This window comes from Protomyctophum parallelum, assembly GCF_964188405.1.
Source record: "Protomyctophum parallelum genome assembly, chromosome: 11".
NCBI lineage: Eukaryota > Metazoa > Chordata > Actinopteri > Myctophiformes > Myctophidae > Protomyctophum > Protomyctophum parallelum.
The window spans coordinates 37,568,364-37,594,053 of NC_139707.1; the positions used below are offsets into that span (position 1 = coordinate 37,568,364).

At 41.5% G+C, this 25,690-nt stretch overlaps 2 protein-coding genes across 3 annotated transcripts; one reads left to right on the forward strand and one right to left on the reverse strand.

The window, feature by feature from the left end:
* The first annotated feature begins 2,820 nt into the window (after window positions 1–2,820).
* On the forward strand, window positions 2,821–16,859 carry xk (X-linked Kx blood group (McLeod syndrome)). Of its 2 annotated transcripts, none has more exons than XM_083777555.1 (3): window positions 2,821–3,173; window positions 11,104–11,366; window positions 14,331–16,859. In XM_083777555.1, the coding sequence occupies exons 1-3, from the start codon at window positions 2,929–2,931 to the stop codon at window positions 15,269–15,271; spliced, it is 1,449 nt and encodes a 482-aa protein (XP_083633681.1). In that variant the 5' UTR covers window positions 2,821–2,928; the 3' UTR covers window positions 15,272–16,859. The 2 variants fall into 2 exon arrangements, with proteins under 2 accessions (XP_083633681.1, XP_083633682.1); XM_083777556.1 differs by lacking the exon at window positions 2,821–3,173 and adding an exon at window positions 4,935–5,115.
* A 1,066-nt stretch (window positions 16,860–17,925) lies between these two features.
* Window positions 17,926–21,863, reverse strand: LOC310866585 (dynein light chain Tctex-type 3-like). The gene is made up of 5 exons (XM_083776244.1): window positions 21,784–21,863; window positions 20,758–20,799; window positions 20,538–20,661; window positions 19,758–19,835; window positions 17,926–19,483 (listed from the first exon to the last, which is right to left on the reverse strand). Exons 1-5 carry the CDS (start codon window positions 21,808–21,810, stop codon window positions 19,413–19,415), a joined length of 342 nt encoding a protein of 113 aa, XP_083632370.1. The 5' UTR covers window positions 21,811–21,863; the 3' UTR covers window positions 17,926–19,412.
* Window positions 21,864–25,690: the final 3,827 nt, after the last annotated feature.

Sequence of the window (25,690 nt, forward strand, 5' to 3'; positions counted from 1 at the left end):
CACACACACACACACACACACACACACACACACCACTGTCCCTAACCCTATAATGGCAGCCTATTCGTTAGGCTCAAACTTGGGAAAACACATAATGTGTGTGTGTGTGTGTGTGTGTGTGTGTGTGTGTGTGTGTGTGTGTGTGTGTGTGTGTGTGTGTGTGTGTGTGTTAAAAAAAAATCAAGACATTCTTGCTGTGTTTTTAAAGGACCTATAACATAAAATTCAACTATTTCCATTTCTTTTGTGTTTTTGGGGCTCCCATATGTGTTTTCTATCCCCACAAATAACCAATTTTGAACTATCAGACTTTCATATCATATGGGTGCTTTAATGGAAATTGCTCTCAGGAACAGCTCAACTGATTTTGTCCTCATCGTGATGTCATCAATGTCACCCTACTTTGTATAATTCCTCCTATTCTCCAGTCTTCAGTTCCAAATTTGCATTTCCACTTTGTTTACAATGTCCACCATTGTTGAATTTCCAAGCTGGCATGGAATGGAAACAAGCCTGGTTTTATCTAGCGTCAGTATTATAATGACTCAAATATTAAATAATCTGCATATCAGCACCCCCACCACCTCAGGACATTGTGGTACTGCAGCTAAAACACCTTTCAAAATCCAGAAGGACTGGTTATATCAGAGTGGTGATTGAGGCTCAAACCATTCAAAATAACTTTGAGGGACATAGGCAATATGATATTAAATATTAAAAGCAGATTTAAAATGCATGTTATAATGCATGTTTATAAGTGGTTCTTAAAAATGTCCACAGAGGCTGCAGCTGTCAAGACAGGGCATTCCATACCTTTTTGTTTTTGGGAGAGGTTAGGGGTTAATTATCTTGACACTTGACAAAACTATTGCCTCCCAACCTGGTATGAGGAATGACCTGGTACAAGGAATTATGCGTGCATGTGTGGTGACTGTGGCGTGTGTGTTGAAGACCCCAAATAGTAGCCTAACTGCAGCCGGTAAATATATATGTATATACAGTATGCATGTATTTTTCCCCCCCTTTATTTACCCAGGGTAGTAGCTGAGCACAAGTGCTCATTTTCAGCAACGCCCTGCACATAGAAACACACACATTAAAACCTGGGAACTGACCAGTACAACCACGGTCTTATATACTGTTGGCCACTAGTGCTCCACTGGAGCAGTTGGGGGTTCAGTGCCTTGCTCAAGGGCACTTCAGCGGTGTTGGGTGAGTGATATCCAATCACTACCCGACCCATATTATTCTTGCTCGTCCGGGGAATCAAACCGGCAACCTTTCGGCAACAAGGGCGCTCCTCTAACCCTAAGGCCACCGTTGCCCAAAATGTATGTATGTATGTATGTAACGTAATGTAGTGTGTGTGTGTGTGTGTGTGTGTGTGTGTGTGTGTGTGTGTGTGTGTGTGTGTGTGTGTGTGTGTGTGTGTGTGTGTGTGTGTGTGTGTGTGTGTGTGTGTGTGTGTGTGTGTGTGTGTGGAGGAGGCGGCGGCGTTTGTGGAGGAGGCTGGGGCCGCAGCTCTTATAGTATCTAACTATTGGCTTAATATACCTCACCGGACAAACGTCTAATTTCTCTTTTGGGTCTCGAGCTGAAAAGTTGGGGAACCACTTTGTAGATGATTAGTGTAACCTGTAAAGTGTATGCCTCGTCACAATGCTTTTTCCTTTGTGTTTTATTGTGACCATCTTTGCATGCAGCTGTGGCCTATATACCCAAGTATTAGGATACATGCATTCGTAGTGGAAAGCTCGTGTGGCAGAAGGGTCTGCTGAAGAAGCGACCAGGGATTTGTCATTGCATCGTTAATGTCTTCCTCCTACTATCCAAATCCAAATTACATCTACCATGCTCAGAGGCAAGGAATGTGTTTAGTTTGCATGTTGCTTATCACTCAGGTGCAGGTTTGCAGAGTTTCTATTCACAGAGGAATTTAAGGTGGGGTCCAGCTCATTAACCAGTATTTACTATTTGAGAGCCTGTCAGGTTAGGTTTTAGGAGGCGTTTTTAGAATCTGCCTCAGGTCTAAATGTCTAAACCTAGGTCTAAGAGGGGTGGATGATACCTGTTCAGGCATTCGAAAACATTTGGTCCAAGCGAATAGAAAATATTGTTTTGTTGTGTCACTTATGAAGTTTTTTTTACAGGCTTTATCTTAACATTGTTCATTTCACTTCAGTTTTATCAGTTGCACTCCTTGATCTGGGGATTTTGTGGTACTGCAGCTATTATGGTATGCTATCATTAGTTTATTTAAAACATTTCTTTACATGCTACAGTGAGGCCCTTTATTAGTATACATTGTATTCTACATTTCTCTCAGGGTAATGCAACCTACAGGACATGGGGAACGGAAAGTGTTTTGGGGGGAATTAGGATGTGCATCAGCATCTGAAATACCAAATCAATGTAGTTTACTAGTTTCCCTACTTATATACCTCTTTTGGAACATTATGAAATTAAATACTGTATGTAAATATATTTATATCCGTTTCACGCTTTAGCTTTCTGTAACTTAGTGTCAGATAAACTGCTATAGCTACATTCCACAACTGCAATTTTATTGACAATGGGCCGCCTAGCCTAGCATAATAGTATGTAATGTCTTGCAGTCATAGGTGTCCACAATGTTAATGGATAATATTTTTCTATTAATTAATTAATTAAAACGCATGGCATGGCATTATTATTATACTTTGGGTAGGCTACTGTGCGCCCCCCACTGTCCCGCTGCGGGACAACACCATCGGTTGGGAAAACAAATAGATGAGCAGCTCAGTCAAGTGTGTGCGTCCCCGCGGGTCGGAATACGACATAATCTTGTCTTTACATTTTTAGACGGTATACTGTCGACCTCGATGTTATGGATCTGTGGACCTTGTGGAAAGCCGCGCACAGCTTTCCCCGATGGCGGAATGAGTGAGGATGCGACTCCCCAGTTCCATATTTGTGTCGGTGTCCCTCTTCACAGCCGAGACGACAGCGGCTCTGTACCTCAGCTCCACGTACCGCTCCGCGGGAGACCAAATCTGGCAGGGGCTCACGCTCTTCTTCGCATTCGTAGCGTCTGTGATCGTACAGCTGACGCTCATATTCATCCACAGGGACCTCAGCAGAGACCGACCGTTGGTGCTTTTGTTGCACATTCTACAACTTGGACCCATCGTCAGGTTAGTGTGGGCTGTTTTTTGTTCCTGACTGTCTCTTCTTGACTGTTGTTTACCTCTCTCGGTGCTCTGCCAGTCCGCAACCGTCTGCAATCGAACCCAAACAGCTTGGGCTTATACGTGCAATATGCAACAGTCGGACAGACAGTCCATTAGCCCCTCTCGGAACCCCATGGGTCAGCTTGGGTTCTGAGGTTCTGACTCGCGGGGCTAACAGTCCATATGACATATCACACTGCTGCGGCGAATGCTAAAACCGTTTTGTTGCGTGACTCGACGACCCATTGGTGTGGTTTGGGCTAGTGCGGAATTACGAGCGGACCCCGAAAAAGGATGGTCCTCTTGAACGCGTAACGGGGTAACGCCCCCCCCCCCGAACAGGTGTTGTCAATCACTGGTGTTGTGGCGATTTCGTTCATGTATTCATGGATTGTCTACTGTACCCATGCACTGCCCAGAATGTTTATGAGTGCATTGATTATTACGCAGGTTACGCGCTGTCCCCAGGCTGCATGCATGCACAGTATGCTGGGCTGGGGTGCAGTCAGTCAGTGTGCAGTCTGACCCATTTAGTGAGGAAATAAACGCATCACTGAGATCAATACGCCTATCACCCATTGATTGCCTGATCGAGGTTAAAGCGGTCATGACTGCCGCAGTACTAGACCAGCCGTCAGTCAGCCTTTAAGCTTGGTAGTACTCAAGCAGACAAGCACAACAACCGAAATCCTTAGCCTACCTCCTTTAAAGATCTGCATAGCCGGTATGAACAGTAGCGATCCCTTCAATTTGCTCGTTTTTTATTATCATCCATAATGTCAGTCAATGAATCGATCAATGAATGAATGAATGAATCAATCAACCAAACAATCATTTCCACAGGAGAGCTTTATCAGCTGAAAAATGGCCACAATTGCTTATCCACCATAATGCTCAACAGTCAACTGGAGTAGCTTCTATATTTAGATGGATAATGCTGATAGAGCAGAGTAGGCCAGTCAATCTAAGCTAAAAAAGGGGCGTGACCCAAAATAAATAGCAATAGTAAAAAATAATTATTATTAATTAGCCCTTAGGGTCATGCAAATAACATAAAAGAATGTGAATTATATACATTTTGGATCATGGTAAATTCAGGGGTTGAAAGTTGGGTACCATTAACATCATATACAACATACAGTATATAAGGCAAAAATGTCTAATTTTATTTTATCTATAGCATTTAACGTGTCAAACTAGGGGTTATTCATGATTCTGAATCCATTGCAAGCAATAGTTTTGCATAAAAAACAAACGGCCATAGCGTGCCCCTTAATGCCCAAATGTGCTGACCTCATCACACCCATGAATTACTATTGCAATTTCTTTTGGGACAAATCTTAGATTGACTGGCCTAGAGCGAGTCTCCATATTCATCAGAAGCAATGTTGTCGGTATCAGAATCTGAGGTAATTGATATTATTGTGTGTGTGTGTGTGTGTGTGTGTGTGTGTGTGTGTGTGTGTGTGTGTGTGTGTGTGTGTGTGTGTGTGTGTGCAGGGCTTAAAGTTCTCAGTCCTGGGGACAGACTTCAGTCCTGAAAATTTCATAGGGGTCATTTGACCGGTGCTGATTTGCAAAAAATCTTTTTCAGTCTTGGGATTTTTTTTGGCTTTAAACTGTGTGTGTGTGTGTGTGTGTGTGTCTCGCTCTAGATTAAAAGCGTCTGCTAAATGCCTAAATTGTGTGTGTGGTGTCTTTTAAGAGATTGGTGGATGTATTGTGTGAGAGTGTACGTGCATGTGGTTATCACATACGTGATGTTTAGCACTTTTTATATTAAATAGCAGTGTGGTCTGTGAGATTCCCTCGATGTGGGATTAGGTTCAGATTCCTACAGATCGGGCACGGGCAGATGGCCATTCCAGTCCCAGGCTCATTCAGAGCAAGACAGCATCATGTTTCAGTGAGTGACATCCCTCCGACACTGTTGATTTAAGTTTAACACCAATCTTTCTGGTTTTGTGTCCCTGGGTTATGTTTACGTGTCAGTTCACATGTATATTCTTTCTGTTAATTCAAGTTATCCAACTGTCTCTATTTGCTTTGTACACTAGTTAAACAGTCATGTTCGTCACAGCGTGCAGACTGTACATTTACCTGCCAGGGGCTTCTGTAGACCTGGCGCTGGATTGTTTCCCCTTGAGTGTACAATGTAACTAGAAAATTCGCAATTTAAAAAAATTGCAGAGTGTGGTTGCCGCAGTGGCTTACATATGCCCCTCCCACTAGTATTGCCAGCCAATTACAATTTCAAGTCACGCCTTAGATCATGCGTAAGTAATTCGGAGGGGATTTAACCCCCGAAATTCATGTTTTTGCGACAAACGGTTACATTTCTCGCATTTGCGGCGCCCCCTATGGATGAAAATGGAATTGCTATTAGAACTTGGTTGATTGAACCACCCCGGACATGTGATTGAAATTTGGGATGGATTGGACATTCCGTTCGTGATTTATGGCATTTTTTGTGATATAGGCCCCTCCTACTAACTTCGGAAGACGATTGCGGCCGAACGATACGCACTTTCAAAATTCTGCGGCTCAGTTTTAATTGGATGGGTCCAGAGATCACGTGTGCCGATTTCTGTGAGATTTGGACAAAATCTGTAGGAGGAAAAGCAAAAAGTGTGTTTTGGACAAAATTCAAAATGGCGGAAAATATATCATGGCGGAAATGGGCGTGGCCTATATGGGGAGATGCGTCATGACCCAAGGAATCCAGGGAAAAAATAATTTTGATTTTACGACCTACGGTTCAAGAGTTATAAGCCAAAAGGTAAAGTGGGCTGTTATAGCGCCACCATGAGGCCGACCGATAAAATTTTTGGGTTAAATAATTTTAGGGATAATTTTGAATTATCCCTAAAGGTTTTGTAACTATAGTGATTACAGTCTCCGAGGAACAAATACTTTTATGTGAATTTTTGCCTTTTCCCATTCATGTCAATGGGGAAATTTAATTCACTAATAAATTCATATCAATTAAACTATACAACATTTCTCTTAACAAAATACAAGCACACGATTCCCGATTTTTCCGGTCAATTTGACATATGGCTCAAGTGCGTACAGCGTACAGTGTGGGAGGTATAAAGCGTCAAAATAAAGACTACTCCAGTGAAAAAAAAATAATAATAACTAGAAAATTCGCAATTTAAAAAAATTGCAGAGTGTGGTTGCCGCAGTGGCTTACATATGCCCCTCCCACTAGTATTGCCAGCCAATTACAATTTCAAGTCACGCCTTAGATCATGCGTAAGTAATTCGGAGGGGATTTAACCCCCGAAATTCATGTTTTTGCGACAAACGGTTACATTTCTCGCTTCTGCGGTGCCCCCTATGGATGAAAATGGAATTGCTTTTAGAACTTGGTTGATTGAACCACCCCGGACATGTGATTGAAATTTGGGATGGATTGGACATTCCGTTCGTGATTTATGGCATTTTTTGTGATATAGGCCCCTCCTACTAATTCGGAAGACGATTACGGCCGAACGATACGCACTTTCAAAATTCTGCGGCTCAGTTTTAATTGGATGGGTCCAGAGATCACGTGTGCCGATTTCTGTGAGATTTGGACAAAATCTGTAGGAGGAAAAGCAAAAAGTGTGTTTTGGACAAAATTCAAAATGGCGGAAAATCTATCATGGCGGAAATGGGCGTGGCCTATATGGGGAGATGCGTCATGACCCAAGGAATCCAGGGAAAACATTTTTTTGATTTTACGACCTACGGTTCAAGAGTTATAAGCCAAAAGGTAAAGTGGGCTGTTATAGCGCCACCATGAGGCCGACCGATAAAATTTTAGTGTTAAATAATTTTAGGGATAATGTTGAATTATCCCTAAAAGTTTTGTAACTATAGTGATTACAGTCTCCGAGGAACAAATACTTGAATGTGAATTTTTGCCTTTTCCCATTCATGTCAATGGGGAAATTTAATTCACTAATAAATTCATATCAATTAAACTATACAACATTTCTCTTAACAAAATACAAGCACACGATTCCCGATTTTTCCGGTCAATTTGACATATGGCTCAAGTGCGTACAGCGTACAGTGTGGGAGGTATAAAGCGTCAAAATAAAGACTACTAATAAAGACCACACTAACAAATAACACTAGAAAATTCGCAATTTAAAAAAATTGCAGAGTGTGGTTGCCGCAGTGGCTTACATATGCCCCTCCCACTAGTATTGCCAGCCAATTACAATTTCAAGTCACGCCTTAGATCATGCGTAAGTAATTCGGAGGGGATTTAACCCCCGAAATTCATGTTTTTGCGACAAACGGTTACATTTCTCGCATTTGCGGCGCCCCCTATGGATGAAAATGGAATTGCTTTTAGAACTTGGTTGATTGAACCACCCCGGACCTGTGATTGAAATTTGGGATGGATTGGACATTCCGTTCGTGATTTATGGCATTTTTTGTGATATAGGCCCCTCCTACTAACTTCGGAAGACGATTGCGGCCGAACGATACGCACTTTCAAAATTCTGCGGCTCAGTTTTAATTGGATGGGTCCAGAGATCACGTGTGCCGATTTCTGTGAGATTTGGACGAAATCTGTAGGAGGAAACGCAAAAAGTGTGTTTTGGACAAAATTCAAAATGGCGGAAAATCTATCATGGCGGAAATGGGCGTGGCCTATATGGGGAGATGCGTCATGACCCAAGGAATACAGGGAAAAAATAATTTTCATTTTACGACCTACGGTTCAAGAGTTATAAGCCAAAAGGTAAAGTGGGCTGTTATAGCGCCACCATGAGGCCGACCGATAAAATGTTAGTGTTAAATAATTTTAGGGATAATGTTGAATTATCCCTAAAAGTTTTGTAACTATAGTCATTACAGTCTCCGAGGAACAAATACTTGAATGTGAATTTTTGCCTTTTCCCATTCATGTCAATGGGGAAATTTAATTCACTAATAAATTCATATCAATTAAACTATACAACATTTCTCTTAACAAAATACAAGCACACGATTCCCGATTTTTCCGGTCAATTTGACATATGGCTCAAGTGCGTACAGCGTACAGTGTGGGAGGTATAAAGCGTCAAAATAAAGACTACTAATAAAGACTACACTAACAAATAACACTAGAAAATTCGCAATTTAAAAAAATTGCAGAGTGTGGTTGCTGCAGTGGCTTACATATGCCCCTCCCACTAGTATTGCCAGCCAATTACAATTTCAAGTCACGCCTTAGATCATGCGTAAGTAATTTGGAGGGGATTTAACCCCCGAAATTCATGTTTTTGCGACAAACGGTTACATTTCTCGCATTTGCGGCGCCCCCTATGGATGAAAATGGAATTGCTTTTAGAACTTGGTTGATTGAACCACCCCGGACATGTGATTGAAATTTGGGATGGATTGGACATTCCGTTCGTGATTTATGGCATTTTTTGTGATATAGGCCCCTCCTACTAACTTCGGAAGACGATTACGGCCGAACGATACGCACTTTCAAAATTCTGCGGCTCAGTTTTAATTGGATGGGTCCAGAGATCACGTGTGCCGATTTCTGTGAGATTTGGACGAAATCTGTAGGAGGAAAAGCAAAAAGTGTGTTTTGGACAGAATTCAAAATGGCGGAAAATCTATCATGGCGGAAATGGGCGTGGCCTATATGGGGAGATGCGTCATGACCCAAGGAATCCAGGGAAAAAATAATTTTGATTTTACGACCTACGGTTCAAGAGTTATAAGCCAAAAGGTAAAGTGGGCTGTTATAGCGCCACCATGAGGCCGACCGATAAAATTTTAGGGTTAAATAATTTTAGTGATAATGTTGAAATATCCCTAAAAGTTTTGTAACTATAGTGATTACAGTCTCCGAGGAACAAATACTTGAATGTGAATTTTTGCCTTTTCCCATTCATGTCAATGGGGAAATTTAATTCACTAATAAATTCATATCAATTAAACTATACAACATTTCTCTTAACAAAATACAAGCACACGATTCCCGATTTTTCCGGTCAATTTGACATATGGCTCAAGTGCGTACAGCGTACAGTGTGGGAGGTATAAAGCGTCAAAATAAAGACTACTCCAGTGAGAAAATAATAATAAAGTGTCACAGTTACAAGAGTCTGGTTGCCCATTCGGGCAACCACACTAATGATTAGTTGATGAGCCTCCCCGGCCCACTCTCATGCCCCCAGTGAAGAGCATAGCCAAGAATAGCATGCTGTTGGGTTCTTATCTTTGAAAACACAACTTGAGAAGGGGATGTCCGTCTATACACCCCAGCGACTCGAGCACATGTATGCACTTCCTCCTCTTAACAGAGTCTCGTCCATCCAAACTAACCACACAGTCCCATTATCTGCCGAGAGACCATTTATTGTCTTGTGGAAAAAAAAAGAAAACAAAAACAAAGTACATTTACATTATATGTTATTGGACATCTTGGGGGGGATCCTATTGCATTATCTCTGCCACCAACACAGCTCTGTTTCCTTTTTAATTAGGTCATTCCCTTCCTAGTTCCTATACTCTACTCTAAGTGCCAGTTGGAGATAGTAATAGTATACTGTATGGCGTATGCCAAGTGTACTTCTTCCCGTGCATGCCAAATTGGGTATGTACCACTTGACTTGAACCTAACAACATGTTTGGGCCATCAGGGTGATTCCTCCACGGTGCTTCAAACGCTCCAAATAACACATTTGTTGGTGGGAAGCCAGTGAATCAGTCAGGTGAAGAGAATTGGAGACTGGTGACTCCATGTGTGTATCGGAGCATGGAGGTTGGCTACACTCTCTGTACTGTACTGTACTGTACTGTACTGTACTGTACTGTACTGTACTGTACTGTACTGTACTGTACTGTACTGTACTGTACTGTACTGTACTGTACTGTACTGTACTGTACTGTACTGTACTGTACTGTACTGTCAGTGTTGTTTTGGTCGTTGCACGGGGTACCACGGCATGGGACCAGTAATCTGTTCACGTGCACGCGCAGTTACGGCACGCTAGAACGTGTCCCCTTAGAAAGACTCACCAAGTTCTCAAATCCAGTGGTTACTTGCATGACACGTTTACTGGCGGTGAGTGCGCCCTCCCTAGATTCACGTCGGGCCAAGTACCCAAATCAAATGCCTAGTTTGCATAACAAAGTAGCCATTTTTACAGGTTTACCTCTTTACCTGAACGTCCTCACTCATACACAGTATAAAAGCAGTACAGCAGTATATGCCGTCAAAGTAAAAAAAAGTTGTCTCATTATTTTAAGTCTACTTTTGTGTTTGTGTGTCTAAAACACAATATATTTTCTAATTGAATCAACTGAAATTAGAAAATGGAAATGGAATTACTTTGTTACTTTGTTTTTGTTTCCCACCATTACATCTGCAGTGTGTTGACATCATTTCTTTCATCATTTCTTTCTATTAAAAATACAGCTCTACAAGTAAGATTGTAGATCGGCTATTTTCACTACTTACCTAATTACTTACTTACTTATTTATGTCAGAACAGGTCAGCTCCATATATGGAGATCTAAGGGTTTGAGGTTTGAGGTCAGATGTAGAGTTGCTGGATGCTCCATATAAAATGATGCAGATCCAGTGATTTTAGATGATCCAGTCTTTTCCATGTATGACTATCCAGGGTTTGATTAGGTCAGTGTTGTGATCTTCATCTATGGAGACAGCCATATATGGAGGCGTGATGTGTCACGAGGCGTGATGTCACGAGGCGTGACCATATATGGAGGCGTGACCGACTGACGGGAGATGCAGGTTTTCATAGTAAACTGCGACCTATGGTCGCAACTATACTATACTATACTATACTACATGGCAGATGATAGAGCTGATAGAGTCATATACTGTATCTTGCGGAATATATTTTCATGTTCCTTCTGTTGTTAGGTGTCTGGAGGCATTCTGTATCTATGGCAGCGTGGGACGCGTGGAGGAGCCCTATGTCAGCATCACCAGGAAGAAGCAGATACCTCGCAGGGGTCCGTCTGAGGAGGTGGAGCGGCAGGTGGGCCAGGCGGAGGGGAAGCTGTTCACACACAGAGCGGCCTTCGCCCGCACCTCTGTCATCCAGGCCTTCCTGGGCTCTGCCCCGCAGCTCACCCTGCAGCTCTACATATGTGTTCTACAGCAAGGGGTGTCCATTGGGAGAGGTGAGGGCGTGCCTGTGGGTCTGCCTGTGGGTGACACTTTATTATTTTTTTAATTATTGATTGATTAACGTTTTGATTGACAAAAAATGCATATAGACGAACATACACCGTATTTGTATGTATCTTTCTGTTAAAAGGATAAAACACACAAAATAAAACGTAAGAGATAATTTCCATTGGGGTCCTGTGAGGGCAAATGTTTGTGTAAACTGAGTGTTGTGTGTCTTCTTTTTTTTTGTACATTCATGCAATTTAAACACACTAAACAACTAAAATAGAAATTAGCAACTCTAAATGGAACCTGTTACAACTCAACTCAACTGCTATTCAGCCATCTCTTTATGGATGACTTGAAGTTAACAATGGAACCATGTGTGTGAGGGATGGGCGTTTGGCCATTTATTTTGTTAATGTACACTTGTGTACACTCCACTTGTGCTCAGCGGTTAGACGGGCATGATGTCGCATATCATATTTCTACAAATAACCATTGCGGCGCATATCACAATTCACAAGCCTTGGACACAGCAACAGACGTCATAATGTTGCAGCTGTCGTCACATCAGTAGCCTACTTGAAGGCAGTGAAGCCACCACCCACCGGCCATCTCAGTAGAGGTGAACAACAGTGTCCAAATAAAGTTAAACACTTATCTGGTCTTCCTGGAAACGTGAAACGTGTTCAGCCCTGCCATGTGGTTTCCTTAGGTGTGTCTATCAGCTATAGTTTCAGCAGATCAAAGGCTTTATTTATTTGAAAAGACAAGACATTAAAAAACTACACCCAGCCCATCCCTAATGTGCGTACATCAGTCTGTCTGGCCAGTCTGACCAGTCTTTTTCACTAAGTACAGAGTTGAAGTCGACTTACCTTTCGAATCCGTCAAGTCTCATATCATCACAGTGTCATGGAAATGAACTCTGGCTCAAAATAACCTCCACGAGGGGTGAGACCAGAAAGTCATTCTGACATAGAAGATGCCCTTGAACAGCATGCATAGGGTTTAATTCTCCAGGATGTGATTTCACAGCACCTTGACAAGACAGGAAGGGGAAAGGAGGAATGCTTTGTTTGGTACACGCCACAAACAATAAAACCCCTCAGGCTTGCCACTATAGCTATATAGTTCTATCTTGGCTCTGGGCCATCCTCAATGCCCACCATTATAGATAGCTTTAGTTTAGGCCATCCATAATGAAACTCATATGCTAGGTGAGGCATTTAAAATGTCTCACCTAGCCACCTGGGTGGCAGTGCTGGAGCCGCAGTCTCAAAGTGTCACATTACGTCACAGAAAGTCCCAGGATTTGTCAATAATTTTTAAAAAAAGAAGAAGAAAAGTTTTATTCCAAATAAATCCTCCTCCCGGAACCCACAGGCAACACACAACAGTTAATCAAGTTTCTCTAATGCATGAATATACAATACTAGTAGTACAAACTTAGATACACAATTGTGTGGTCAAATCTGACTCGAGTTTCAACATGCCAGAGTCCAAGACTTGGTCAAATTTAGAATAAATGTGATTCAAGTCCTGGAGTTAAAGGGATAGTTCATCCCCAAAATTACTCACCCCATGGACATGTGAATTCATGGATATTTTTTTGTTTTGTTGCATTCCTAAGACAATAATTTGATGACCAGCAGTGGTTCTCTATGGCAGGGGTTCCGAACCTTTCTATTACCACGGAACAGCTGACCGTTCAGTGCATGAACACAGAAGACATTTGACTGGCCTCAAGTAGCCTACCCGCTGCTATATTATAATTTCACACATAATGTTATATCATTGACCTAAATGACCTTTTTTTTTTAAATCATACCAACCTTGTTGATATACAAGGTTGGTATGACTTAAAAAAAAAAAAAAGCTATGTCTTTTTTAGAAAATTAATGACTTTGGACACGTGGGAGACGTGAAATAATCCCATTTTGTTACATTAGCGCAAGCGTGTCAAAATAGGCTACAGCTTGTTGTTACGCTGCTGCAGCTGCTCTCTGAACACAGGTGAACATTAAATATGCAATGCTTATGCTATGCAAAATGGAAGTAACACAGATTCAAAGCTGTTTATAAACCATAGTCAGTGACGCATCGCTGACGAATTCTTGGTATCTTCATTCTGCCGAGTCAGCTTTTCACTGCTGTTCAGAAAAACCTGGTGACACACGGTAATACGGTCGGGAAAACGTGGGATTCCCTTCTCAATTCTCATGTAGGCCTACCGGTGGTGCCGGGCTGGTGGTTGGAAGCCTCTGAGAATCTCCTTTGTGTCTCCATAGGGAACCACTGCTGGTTATCAAATCTGCTTAGGAATGCGACAAAACCAAGAAAATACCCATGAATTAATTCAAGTCTCCATGTTGTGAATAATCAATAGAAGATTTTTGCTTTTTGTGGCAAACTATCCCTTTAAGACAAGTCATACATCTCTGTTAACTTATGGGTACATTCATTATCAGTATACTGCAGACAGAGACCCTGCTTGCTAGCTGGCTTAGCGTCTGACTTATCAGCTAGTTCCCTCCACAGGGAGTTGTTTGTGGTCCCTCAGTCCCTCTCCACTGAGTGAGCAGTCTGTCCCCCAGTCAAGAACACAACAGTGCCACTGTGACGTGGGCTGATTAGCTAAGTGCCGTATCTGACATAAGCCTGTTGTTTTCAATACCAGTCAAACTGGTATTATGTAACCGTGTATGTAAAGGTGCACTACATAATTAGATTAGATTCAAGATTCTTTATTGTTGCATCACTAGTCTATACTATAACGAGAGAGACACATCCTGACAGATTCAGAAATTTAGTAACGGCCATAAAGGTCAACACAGAGTCAAACTGAAACATACTTTATGGTCCTGCTGATTGAACACGATGGCAAAGGATAAACCGACATTATAAACCAGTGGCTTTCATTAATTTTGCTGTAAGACCCTTTCCTGTTTCTCTCTCACTCTCCATGTCAGGCACGCTCATGGTGATCTCTCTGCTGTCCATCGTGTACGGCGCGTTGCGCTGCAACATCCTCGCCATCAAGATCAAATACGATGACTATGAGGTAGACATTCGGCCCATGGCCTACGTGTGCATCTTCCTGTGGCGGAGCTTTGAGATCGCCACGCGCATGGCGGTCCTGGTCCTGTTCAGCTCCGTGCTGCAGCTCTGGATCCTGCCCGTGGTTCTCGCCAACTTCCTGGTGTTCTTCCTCTACCCCTGGGTTCTGTTTTGGCACAGCCACTCGCCATTCCCCGACAACATAGAGAAGACCCTCACGAGGGTGGGAACCACCATTGTGCTGTGCCTGCTCACTTTCCTCTACGCGGGCATCAACATGTTCTGCTGGTCAGCCGTTCAGCTGAAACTCAGTGACCCGGACCTGATCAACCATTCCCAGAACTGGTATCGTATGGCCGTGTACTACATACTGCGCTTCGCAGAGAACGCGTCGCTGCTGCTGTTGTGGTATGTCTACAAGACGGACTTCTACAATTTCATCTGTGCCCCCCTGCTCGTGCTGCAGCTGCTAGTGGCCTATGCCATCGGCATTTTCTTCATGCTGGTGTTCTATCGGTTCTGTCATCCCTGCCGAAGGCTCTTCTCTTCCAGCATGTCCCAGGGCTTTTGGGACTGCTCCGCCCTCCTCTGTTTGCTCTGCAGTGCCGACTCGTCTGAAAATCAGCCATTAAACAAGGTGGCCCCGGGGTCAGCCTGCAGCCCCACTCCACTCAAAGAGCCAGCTCGTGACCAAGTGTGCGAAACACCCAATGACACAACCTATGACATGCCCAATGACTTGCTCTACGACTCTACCTATGTGGAGTCATTAAGCGTGTCCAACGACATGGGTGAAAATATAGACGGTCAAAGGAACGGTGATGTTAGGCAGAATGTGTCTTCAGATGCTTAAAGGTGCAGTAAGTGATATTTTTTTTAAATTAAAATGTAAATGCGTACTCTCTCCTGATTAGATGAAATTGTCCTCATCACATTAGACAATTGACACTGAGTGAAAAAAAGTGAAATTGGCAACCCTCCCGAAGATTTGTTTTCTGTTTACTAACTTTACTAGCTGGAGAGATGGGGGGGGGGGGAGAGTCCCCTGTTACTGAACAAACACTGCATCGTGATTTACTCTCTGAATATTGACAAAAAACTACAACATTTAGTTTTAACCTCAAAATATCATTTACACTGCCGTTAAATTGTCATTATACAATTTAAAGAGAACTTTGACATCTGGCACACACAGCACCTCTGATGAACTTTTTTCTACTTAGCTGCTCCACCTTTTTCCGGCTACTGCCGGTGTTGGTGTAGTGTAGTCGCTCCTCACTATAGAGAATGCAATGGACCACAATGCTTTCTCAGAATGTTGGAAGCCCTGCTGCTGATGTGAAGTCTACAATGTCTGTTACTTTCACAATTGGAGCGCTATGATCTTAGTGTCATACAGTATATCCACCATGATGCTCCAGTATGTTCTTCTTGACCAGTCCATGAGAGTTGTCTGCTATCCAAGTGTGCACATCTTGAAATACTGAAATGTGAAATCTGTGTTCAAATCACTGGTGGATTTGAACATGATGTAGGTACAGTAGGCAATGTACAATCAAATATATTGTACAAGTGGCGTTCATCAGCCTCTTCCGAGCAGAGACATTGTCCTAGCTGATAATACTGCAACCTTCAATGTAAACAAACGCAAACCATTTTTGGAATGGGTTTAGTGAACAACATCCACGTATACTGATCACATAGATAGAGCCATGTGCTTGGACTGATTCAGAGGTTTTTATTGTTGGCATGTGCATGTAAAGAGCGTCAAATGTGGGCACTGTATTAATCTGCCGGGGGTGAGACTATTTTGTATCTTTCCTAACCCCGTTCTTTTATGGCTGCAACCAACACTGCTTTATTTACAACTCGACAAGAGCCTTATCACAATATGCGCTGCTTCACCGATGTATTTGTGCTTACAGCGAGATGTGAATCTCCACGCACTACGGTGCTGTAGAGACGGTCGTTTTTCTCATTAATCACAGTACTGAATACGCATGGGCTCTCTCTGCACATCATTTATTTGCATGTTTACAAAGGATGTTTGTGGTTTCCATTCAACTCTTGAGCAGCACAATAGCTATTGTCAATGTGAGATGCTTTGTTTTGGATGTATATGGGTTTTGTTAATTCATGGTGTGCCATACTGTTAGTTCTGAGGTCTGCCTCTTGGTCACTCCAGAATTTGTGTTTCATTAATTAGGCTTTTTACTCTTAATGATGGAGTGCCGTGATTTATTTCCCACCCTAAAACATGATCATCGGGTATTATTATTATACAATAAGGAGGGAGAATATAAAAATAGTGTACAGTATTTGTTAAAATGTCATTTTTATGTGGACACGCACACCAGTTCATTAAGTATGCCTGGTTTGCGTGGTGGGTGGTGATGGGTGATGAATGTGGTGATCCACCTGACATGAAGCCGCACCCACAGCTGTTGTTGTATGATAAAGAGGGAGGGGTTAGGGGAGGGGATAATATTGTGATGTCACTATACCACTGTTTATTTCATTGGCACGTTTGACTGTCAAGGTTTCAGCCTCCAGGAAGAAACCCTAGTAAATACAGAGGGAAGACATTTGCACATAACAACACCAAGGGGTCTAATGAAGTACTGTCACCTCATAAACACACAAAAAACTGAAAAAAAGAAGAAGAAAAAAATCATGGCACTCTATCTTTAAGTGGACACAAAATGTAACTAATATTGTGTGTGTGAGTGTGTGTGGAGAGGTTTCAATCTGTAATTGTGTGTTTAATGTTTGTTTTTGTCTATTTTGCACTAACTCTTTCTTGCAATGCAACTGCAGGGGGAGGATCACCTTGAGTATGATAATTATGCTCTTATTGTCTGTACAAAGACAACCTTTGACATTGAAGCCAAACTATATATAAAAAATAACATTGCATAATGTACACGAGCCAGCTCATAAATATTACACACACACAGATATTTTGAAGAATAAGTCTAAATTCAAGTAAATTAATATTTATACTGTGATTTTGTCCATATGGTAGTTGTTTTGAACAACTATAATAAGCAAGCATTCCATGCAGTTATGCTGACCTCATGTGGGCTATGGTTGCAACAGCTTATTCTTATGTCTAATGTATACATTGTCAAGACTGTTTTCACTTGCTGAAAATAATTGAATTGTTATTTTCGAGAACTTACAGCCATAAAACAAAGTATGTTTTGTGTGCCTGCTCTTGAAGGGCTTGAGGATTGGAAAAACGGATATACCGTACAAGCCCTTTTTCGTCACCTAACCATCAGACATCCATTTCAACATTTGCCTTAATGTAATAAATAATTCAGAAAAGGTCTTGCATCATGGCTTACTTTCTTAAGGTTGGAGTCAGTGTGACACCCATATTCACACAGGATACTTTGTGGAATGAACAGCAACCCTTTGCTGTTTGTTCATTTAAGTATTTTAATGTTTTTGTTTTTTGTGTGCAGATTTGAACATTTCCACATTAATTTGAAGACAAATATGTGCTTCCTTAAATACATTTAATGATTAAACAATTAAACCAAATTAATTTGTTCAGGCAAACAGAACTCCAAATGCAGTTTTCTATGGTCCAGAGGAATATTCTGTCCTAAAGGATTGGACATTAAAGGGATATCTCACTTTCAAAAAAACCTTTTGGTCATTTGTCGTTTTAATTTATTTTTTTCTTTTATATTTTTTTAGTCTCCTCCGTCCTCCTCCTGGAGGAGCTTCTTTTCCAAAACAATTAAAAATAAATGAAAAAATAAAATGAATATCAAATATCTAAATACTGAATCGAGCAACTTAAAAACTGTCTGGGGTGTTCACATAAGCCTAAGTAGATGATAAAATGACCAAACGTTTTTTTTTAAGTGAAATATCCCTTTAAGCAGTTGTAGTGTTGGCCTGGGGCCAGAGACATCACACATACACAAACAAATCCATAAACACAAATCTTCATAGACCTTTACCCAGGTCAATACAAAACAATAAAATGTCAATTTGTGGTCCAGTTCGTTCGTACAAATATTTTATACAAGTAACAAGTTGGCTGCAGCTCATCAATCATGACAAACACTACCAATTCAGAGCTTCTCTTAAATATAATATTTTACACAGTATTTCTTAAGTTATACTTCAGTCATGAATTAACCTCCTATACCTAGAAGGAGTCTTATTTTGGAATGTAACGAACCAGATCATGTATTGTATTATGGGAAGTTTGATACCATTTTAGCCTGGCTGTTGGAATTACAATTATTAAATCTGCTCACTCTCACAGAGAACATCATATACTGTATACCTGTATAATTAGGACTATCAACTGATGTAAATCATTGTTCTTATCCCAAGCCTAGAATACAACTGTGGGGAGAGATTACACAGTAAACCTTGAAAGTTAAAGGACGACTTCACCCATTTTCAACTCATATAATTGGTCCTCACTAATGTCATGATGAAATGGTAAAACTTTTTTCTACTCGGTCTGTGTCTCATAGGAGGGCTGCTACCAGTGACATCATCGTTAGGCAGGGTTTTATTTTATTTTATTAATGCGAGAACAATTATATCCATTATAGCATGCCTGGCTATTCTATTAGCTGTTTCTAATAGACCTGTTTCTATTAGCTTCCCCATAGATTATGTCACTGGTTGGCAGGTTTCTGAATTGTCCACAGCCCTCTTCTTAGACAAATTAACAACATGAACCAACCAACATAATAAGCTCACACTACAAGCCAATTGTGAGCTTGTAGATTGGCTATTTCTAGTAATGGACTTTAGTGTTGAGGGGTATGTTGGTCAAGTAAGTCCTACATTCAACAGGACAACAGGATTTTACTGTGTAGTTACTCTTGCAAAACGTTCCAGTCATAAGTTATCAGCAATTCAGCATAGAGTCTTCCGGGCTTGTTGGTCACTGTGTGTACGCATTTTGAAAGAGCAGCTAGCTTTTGTGCAATATAAGTAGAGTATTTTTGTGTCCTTTACACAGCAACAGCAAAGACACTGACCACGCAGTACATGGTGCGGTTCTCCCACCTGACAGTGGAGCTTCCTAGGAGACAATCACAACATTCACTGTAGTAGCAAAATATGAAATCAAACTCAAAATACTCTACATCACCACCAAATAAAATAGGTCTTAGTTAGTGCTGCTTTAAATACAGGTTATAGTTGTAAATCAAAACCTTTTTGCATTGATTTTTTTTTTTTTAAACATTGATTATTCGAAATAATCGGAAAAGTAATCCATAGAATAATTGAGTTGGAGAAATAGTTGGTGCGTTTTGGTAATACATTGTTAATGAGCGGTGAAAATTTCCCCTCACCATCAGTCGCAGTGTCCCAGTAGCAGGAATTAGCTGTGTGGAGACCAGCACCACTCTTCTGCATGATGGCACAGTTAACTGCAAAGACGATGCAAAATCACATTACTCACAAATCCATCTGCTCCTCCTCCTTTTTTGTATAATGTTTATCTTTACTAGTAGTAAGTCAATTTTATTTGTATAGCACTTTTCACAGAGAGAACTCACAAAGTGCTTTACATACAACATGAATAAAAACAGCAAGAAACAGTCAAATGATAAGAAACAAAACAAAAACACAAAACTGTACAATGCATTTCAGAAAAAACTACAGCAGACACATTTCACACCTGGAGGAGAAGCTCAATGACATTCTCCAAATGAATACCAGAACGCACACACACAGTCACCTCGGGCGTACAGCCTGGCATTCCTAAACGTAACCTTACCCAACCTTATTCCTAACTTTAACCTCAGTAAAACTGTGCCAAAACCTAACCCTATTCATAAACGTAACGCCAGTAAAACTATGTCTAACCCTAGACTTATTTCTAACCTTATTCTCAGTAAAACAAATCTAATTCTAATACAAGAACCGACTCACCGAGCAGTCAGTGGAAAGTATTAGGACAATCGTGTATTATGGCGAGCATTCCAGTTACCTTCCAAATACATGTGTGTGTGTTTTTAGCTGGCTCTTAAAAGTATCCACAGACACTCCAGCTCTCCAGGCCACGATGAAGGTCAACTGAGAACACATCCCCGCCCACATTGTAAACACACAGTAGCATATCACTTTACCGATGTATTTGAATGGTCTCCCTTGTTTGACCAGGTGAGTAAGAGAATGCTCCACTATGGTGGCAGTCCACTGGTTCACTTTGTTCTGGTTATAGTCCGTTCCACCAATCACACCTTCAATGCACTGAGACAAAGACAGCGAGAGATAATTATGAACCCAAACATGACATCAAGGATTGTCTTCACAATGTAAAAAAGTTTTTGTTGTGAAGAAGTCTACCTCCTTAACTGAGACACTGGCCTCATCAGCGTTGAAGATCACCTACGATATGATGACAAAAGAATTAGCATGACCTGGATACTGAATCCATCATCCACATATGCTTTTCTTTCCTTACACATACTTTTGTTTCAGTGCTTATTGGTCTCAATAAGCAGTACTTTCAACTCCAAATCAAATCAGTGTACAACAAATACATTGCATTATTATTTGATCATGTCAAAGTTACAATTCATGAGGACATAAAACTAGGCCAAAGGGTCAGTCATTACTCACTGATGTTGTTTATCACATGTAAAAACAAAAATACAATTGAATTTCAAGAATTTGAGTAGAAAGTGATTTACAGTAAATTATTGAATCATGGTCAGGCTATCCTAGGGCTGTGCAATATATTGATATGATATACAGTAACATGCCAATGTCATGAATATTGTGATATAAGATAAGACTAAATATCGTCAGGGATTCTGGTTATCAATCAATATTATCAGAAATATGTGTATTTGGTCCGAACGACAACCTACCTCCTCCCTCACCCTAAGCCTAACCTCCCCCGGGGCAGACACCTAAACCTAACCGCAACCCTCTCCCGACCCGCAGCGCACCTCGGAGAATTGCTCCTTCGGAGCATTGCTCCTTCGGAGCATGCTCTGTCGGATGATAGTATGCCTCCCGAGATATTTGGCCAAAAATATCACATTGGATTTTGTCCAAATCGCCCAGCCCAGCCCAGCACCCCTTTACACACCCCTTTACAAAAATGCACCCCAGAATGAATTCTGGTGATCCCTCCCTGACAGACTCACTTGACCTAGATTCCATTCATACTTTGACAGGCGGTAACAACACCAATAACGGACAACACAACACAGCAGTTCCTGACCAGCTGACCACACCCGGGCGGACAAGAGCATTAGCTAAGCTTTAATGCTAAATCTATTTTAATATTAACAAAAACATGACAGGCCTATAGATGATCATGATCTGACTGCTAGCCTACATGTAATGTTATATACGTTATACCTCATCCCCGGAGTTATATTCTTCCATTGTTACTGACACAAATCGCTCCCGGCCAGAAAATGTCTTGTTACTGTTCCTGTTTGTGCAGGGCCAACGAGTGCAAATAAAAGACGTGTTCATTATACAAAACGTGAATTAGAAGAGTATTTGCTGACACCATGTGGTGTAATCTTGTTACTACAAGTTCACCCACCCCCTATTCATATAGCAATTGATTTCGACCATAAAATTGTAATACACTATACGCAATTATGTTTAATACGTTTTATTCTTGTAAGTTTTATTCTATTTTAAATACTCCCATAATTTATTCTCGAAAAGAGCACTGAGGTTCACTCTCATATTGTCTCTTTTGCAATGCTGCCGAGATTACACATACAAAATCAACAATTGAATATATGATATGCAGGAATAAAACACAAAACAAATCTACAGGTAAGGCATATAGATATAAAACATATATCTAATAATCAATATAATAATTAATCAGTGATGCATGGCTAGAATTATCCATGCGTAAACATGATAACTGTACTACTAAGTGAGTGTGCTGCTCATAGAGTATTATATATCTACTCTAAGGTGCTGCTGAGCTCAGCTCAACACACTTGGGAAGGAGGACTGGGAGAGTTAATATTGATGATAATATTAATATCATAATATTATACTTGCGTAATAAAATATATTATTATTGTTGTTGTTGTCGTCGTCGTCATCATTATTATTATTATTATTATTATTATGATGAGGATGATGATGATGAGTATTATTATTATAGGCCTACTGTATAGGCCTTTTGTTACATTATTATAAAACAACTAGGCCTACTTCCGTGAGTGTGACATGGAATGAGTTGATGTGGATTGTGGAATGAATGGTCTGCGGGTGGTCCAGTCTGGGACAGTGTGTGGGGCTGACTGGGTAGCCTCGGAAACCACAGGCGTTTTAGGGACTGGAATCACTGGATGAAGAAGAAAACGATGACGTAATTTTGGGGACATGCTGAATGCACATGCACGGTCCACGCACGCACGGTGCCACGATAGACGATGGGATGGGGTTTGCGCGAGAGTGATTAAATGTGAGATTACAGGCACATAGGCTACAAATTATAATATATATATATGCCTATACGTTATTTTATGAGCATGCTGGCAACATTAAACATGAGGGTAAAGGGTTGCTCAAAATGCTCACACACTCTTGCATGTGGCATGCGCGCAGACCAGGCGAACGGCCGAACTACACGATGCGCACACAGGGGACACACACACGCACACGCACGCACGCACGCACACACACACACACACACACACACACACACACACACACACACACACACACACACACACACACACACACACACACACACACACACACACACACACACACACAGACGCTCTCTCTGTCTCACACACACACGCACGCACACACACACACACGCACGCACACACACACACACACACACACACACACACACACACACACACACACACACACACACACACACACACACACACGCACACAAACACACACACACACACACACACGCCCGGTTTCTTCCTTTTTGCCTATACACCACGCCCCCTCCTCCCGGGAACACCCCTGACTGTGCGGGATTGCTGCTGCTATCAGACGGCGCCGAGACTCGAGACGCACCACCGACAAACATCCGCAACTACTCTACAACCTGGTATGATCTCCATATTCACCTTCTACTACCCCGACAGTTCACCTGGCTGGAACCACGTCGGTAACCACCCGGTAAGACCAGTGTTCTTTATACTAGTCTACGTGTAGCTAATTACTTTGACTGTTGTATCTTTGGGAGAAAACATGTGTGACACTGACACTATGGCAGCACTGGTCTCCTCTCCAGACCACGGAATAACGATATGTTCTTGAATGAGACTATTTTACGCTTTATACGGTAAGCCAATTTGATAATTTTCCTTTTCCAACACGTCACTGAAGATATAACTACACCGCACTCGTTTGCGAGAGGAAAAAAATGCCCACTTTCTATCCAAAGTTATAGGCGCGCGTTCTGCAGGTGCAATGCAGCAAATGCAATTAGTGTAGCATACGCGATATAGTTTGACGGCTGCCTAACCTATAGGAGCATACTGCCACTGTGTACTGTGTACTGTGTGTGTCAACTCTTCAACTGAAAAAAAAAAAAAAACATAATTGAAACTCGCTGATGCATTAATTAAGTTGTAACACACTAATTTCTCCTACCGGGCGCGGGAGAAAGACGCCAACCCTTTCATAGCTGAACCAATTCTACGTTTTATGCCTAATATAAGTCGGACACAACACAACACGGTCGGCTATAGGGTTCTTGATGCGTTGATTAACATCAACAAACTACATATGGCATTGAGCTCACGTCCTTTAGACTAGAGCAGTGAAACATATACCTCACTGCCGTAGAACTTTAATAACTTACTGTTTGACCAATTAAGGCTAAAGGATGACAGCTGTCAGCATAGCCTACTGTCTTGCAGTATAGGCCTATATTGGTTATAAATTTCAATTCTTAGTTTTTTGTTTAAAATATATATTTTGACTTTGCTTATTTGTCGTGGTGGATATGATTTGTGGGTTGACTTGAAGAGATTAATTATTAGATACATATTATGGTGGTCCAGCATGAACAATTGGTGGCATTGGTGTGCATGAGTCCAGTTGTAGTGGCGATTTTGAATACAGCATACAGATAGAGCTTCCTCTGGTCAATCAATACATTGTCCGACTCCTTCACCCCATGCATGAGAGCAATGCATTTTTAGTTAGATTAGTTCTGTTTCTTCAGCAACCCATGTCCTATAGTGAGGTGACATGGCAGGCAGGGCATGAAACCATTTCTGGGAAAGATGTGGTGGCTAATATATCCAGAATTTCATTGGCCGCTTTGATTTCTTTGCAGTCAATGTTGTTTGATGCCGGTTTAGCAGCCAGCTATTAGTATTCACTGACTGGCACAGGCAACTGTCTCTTAATGTCAAGCATGGGATTGGGACATATTTGTTTGAGGCACAGACTGCCCTATTTAATATTTATTTTATTACATTTGCCTTTCATTTTTATTTCCCTGATAGGCCTTAGAAAAATAGATACATTTGATTATGATCACAAAGCATACACAAACCATTATAGGTTATAACTAATTTACAAGGTACATAAAGGAACAGGAAAAGGGGGAAGAGGAACTGGGGATTCCCTGAATTCTCTGCAATACAGCCAAGCTAGAGAGCCCATTTATCACAGCAGAGAGAGAAGCCCTTGGGGACTGCAGTCACAGCGAATTAGAGCTCAGTCTCTCCAAGACCCTGTAGGAGTGAATTGGATGGCAAATGTGTGTGCGTGCGCTTGCATGCATTCGTGCATGCATGCATCATGATAACCATGGTACATCGCTGATGCGCCAGACTGATGTAATGAGGCTGTGCAAGCAGTCTCCAAGTTGGCGACACAAATCCTGTTACTAATACTCATACTCTGGACATTCAACTGTATCACATAATATACAATATATTTTGGGGTGTAAGATGACGAAGGGTTCCGGACATAAGGGCTTTAACAGCAGAACAAAATGGCATAGCGTGTTGCTTAAATTAAATACATTTGTAAAATATAATTAGCTGTTCACATTTTCACAAACGTATGCATTTATTAGAGCAAATGTTGTGCACGGGGAACTCCCTTGATAAGGTGTGTTTGCATTGCTTCGATGCTGTTTCTATTGTGCTGCCGTGTTGATAAATGGTAACTGTGTGGCATACAATATCATGTGATGCTGGGCTTCCCTGCCGCCCACTCACTCACTGATGTGGCGTTGCCCCTCTGGTTTGTTCCGTCGTGCTCTAACCCAGAAGTGCATGCAGTGCCATTTGGTATGCAG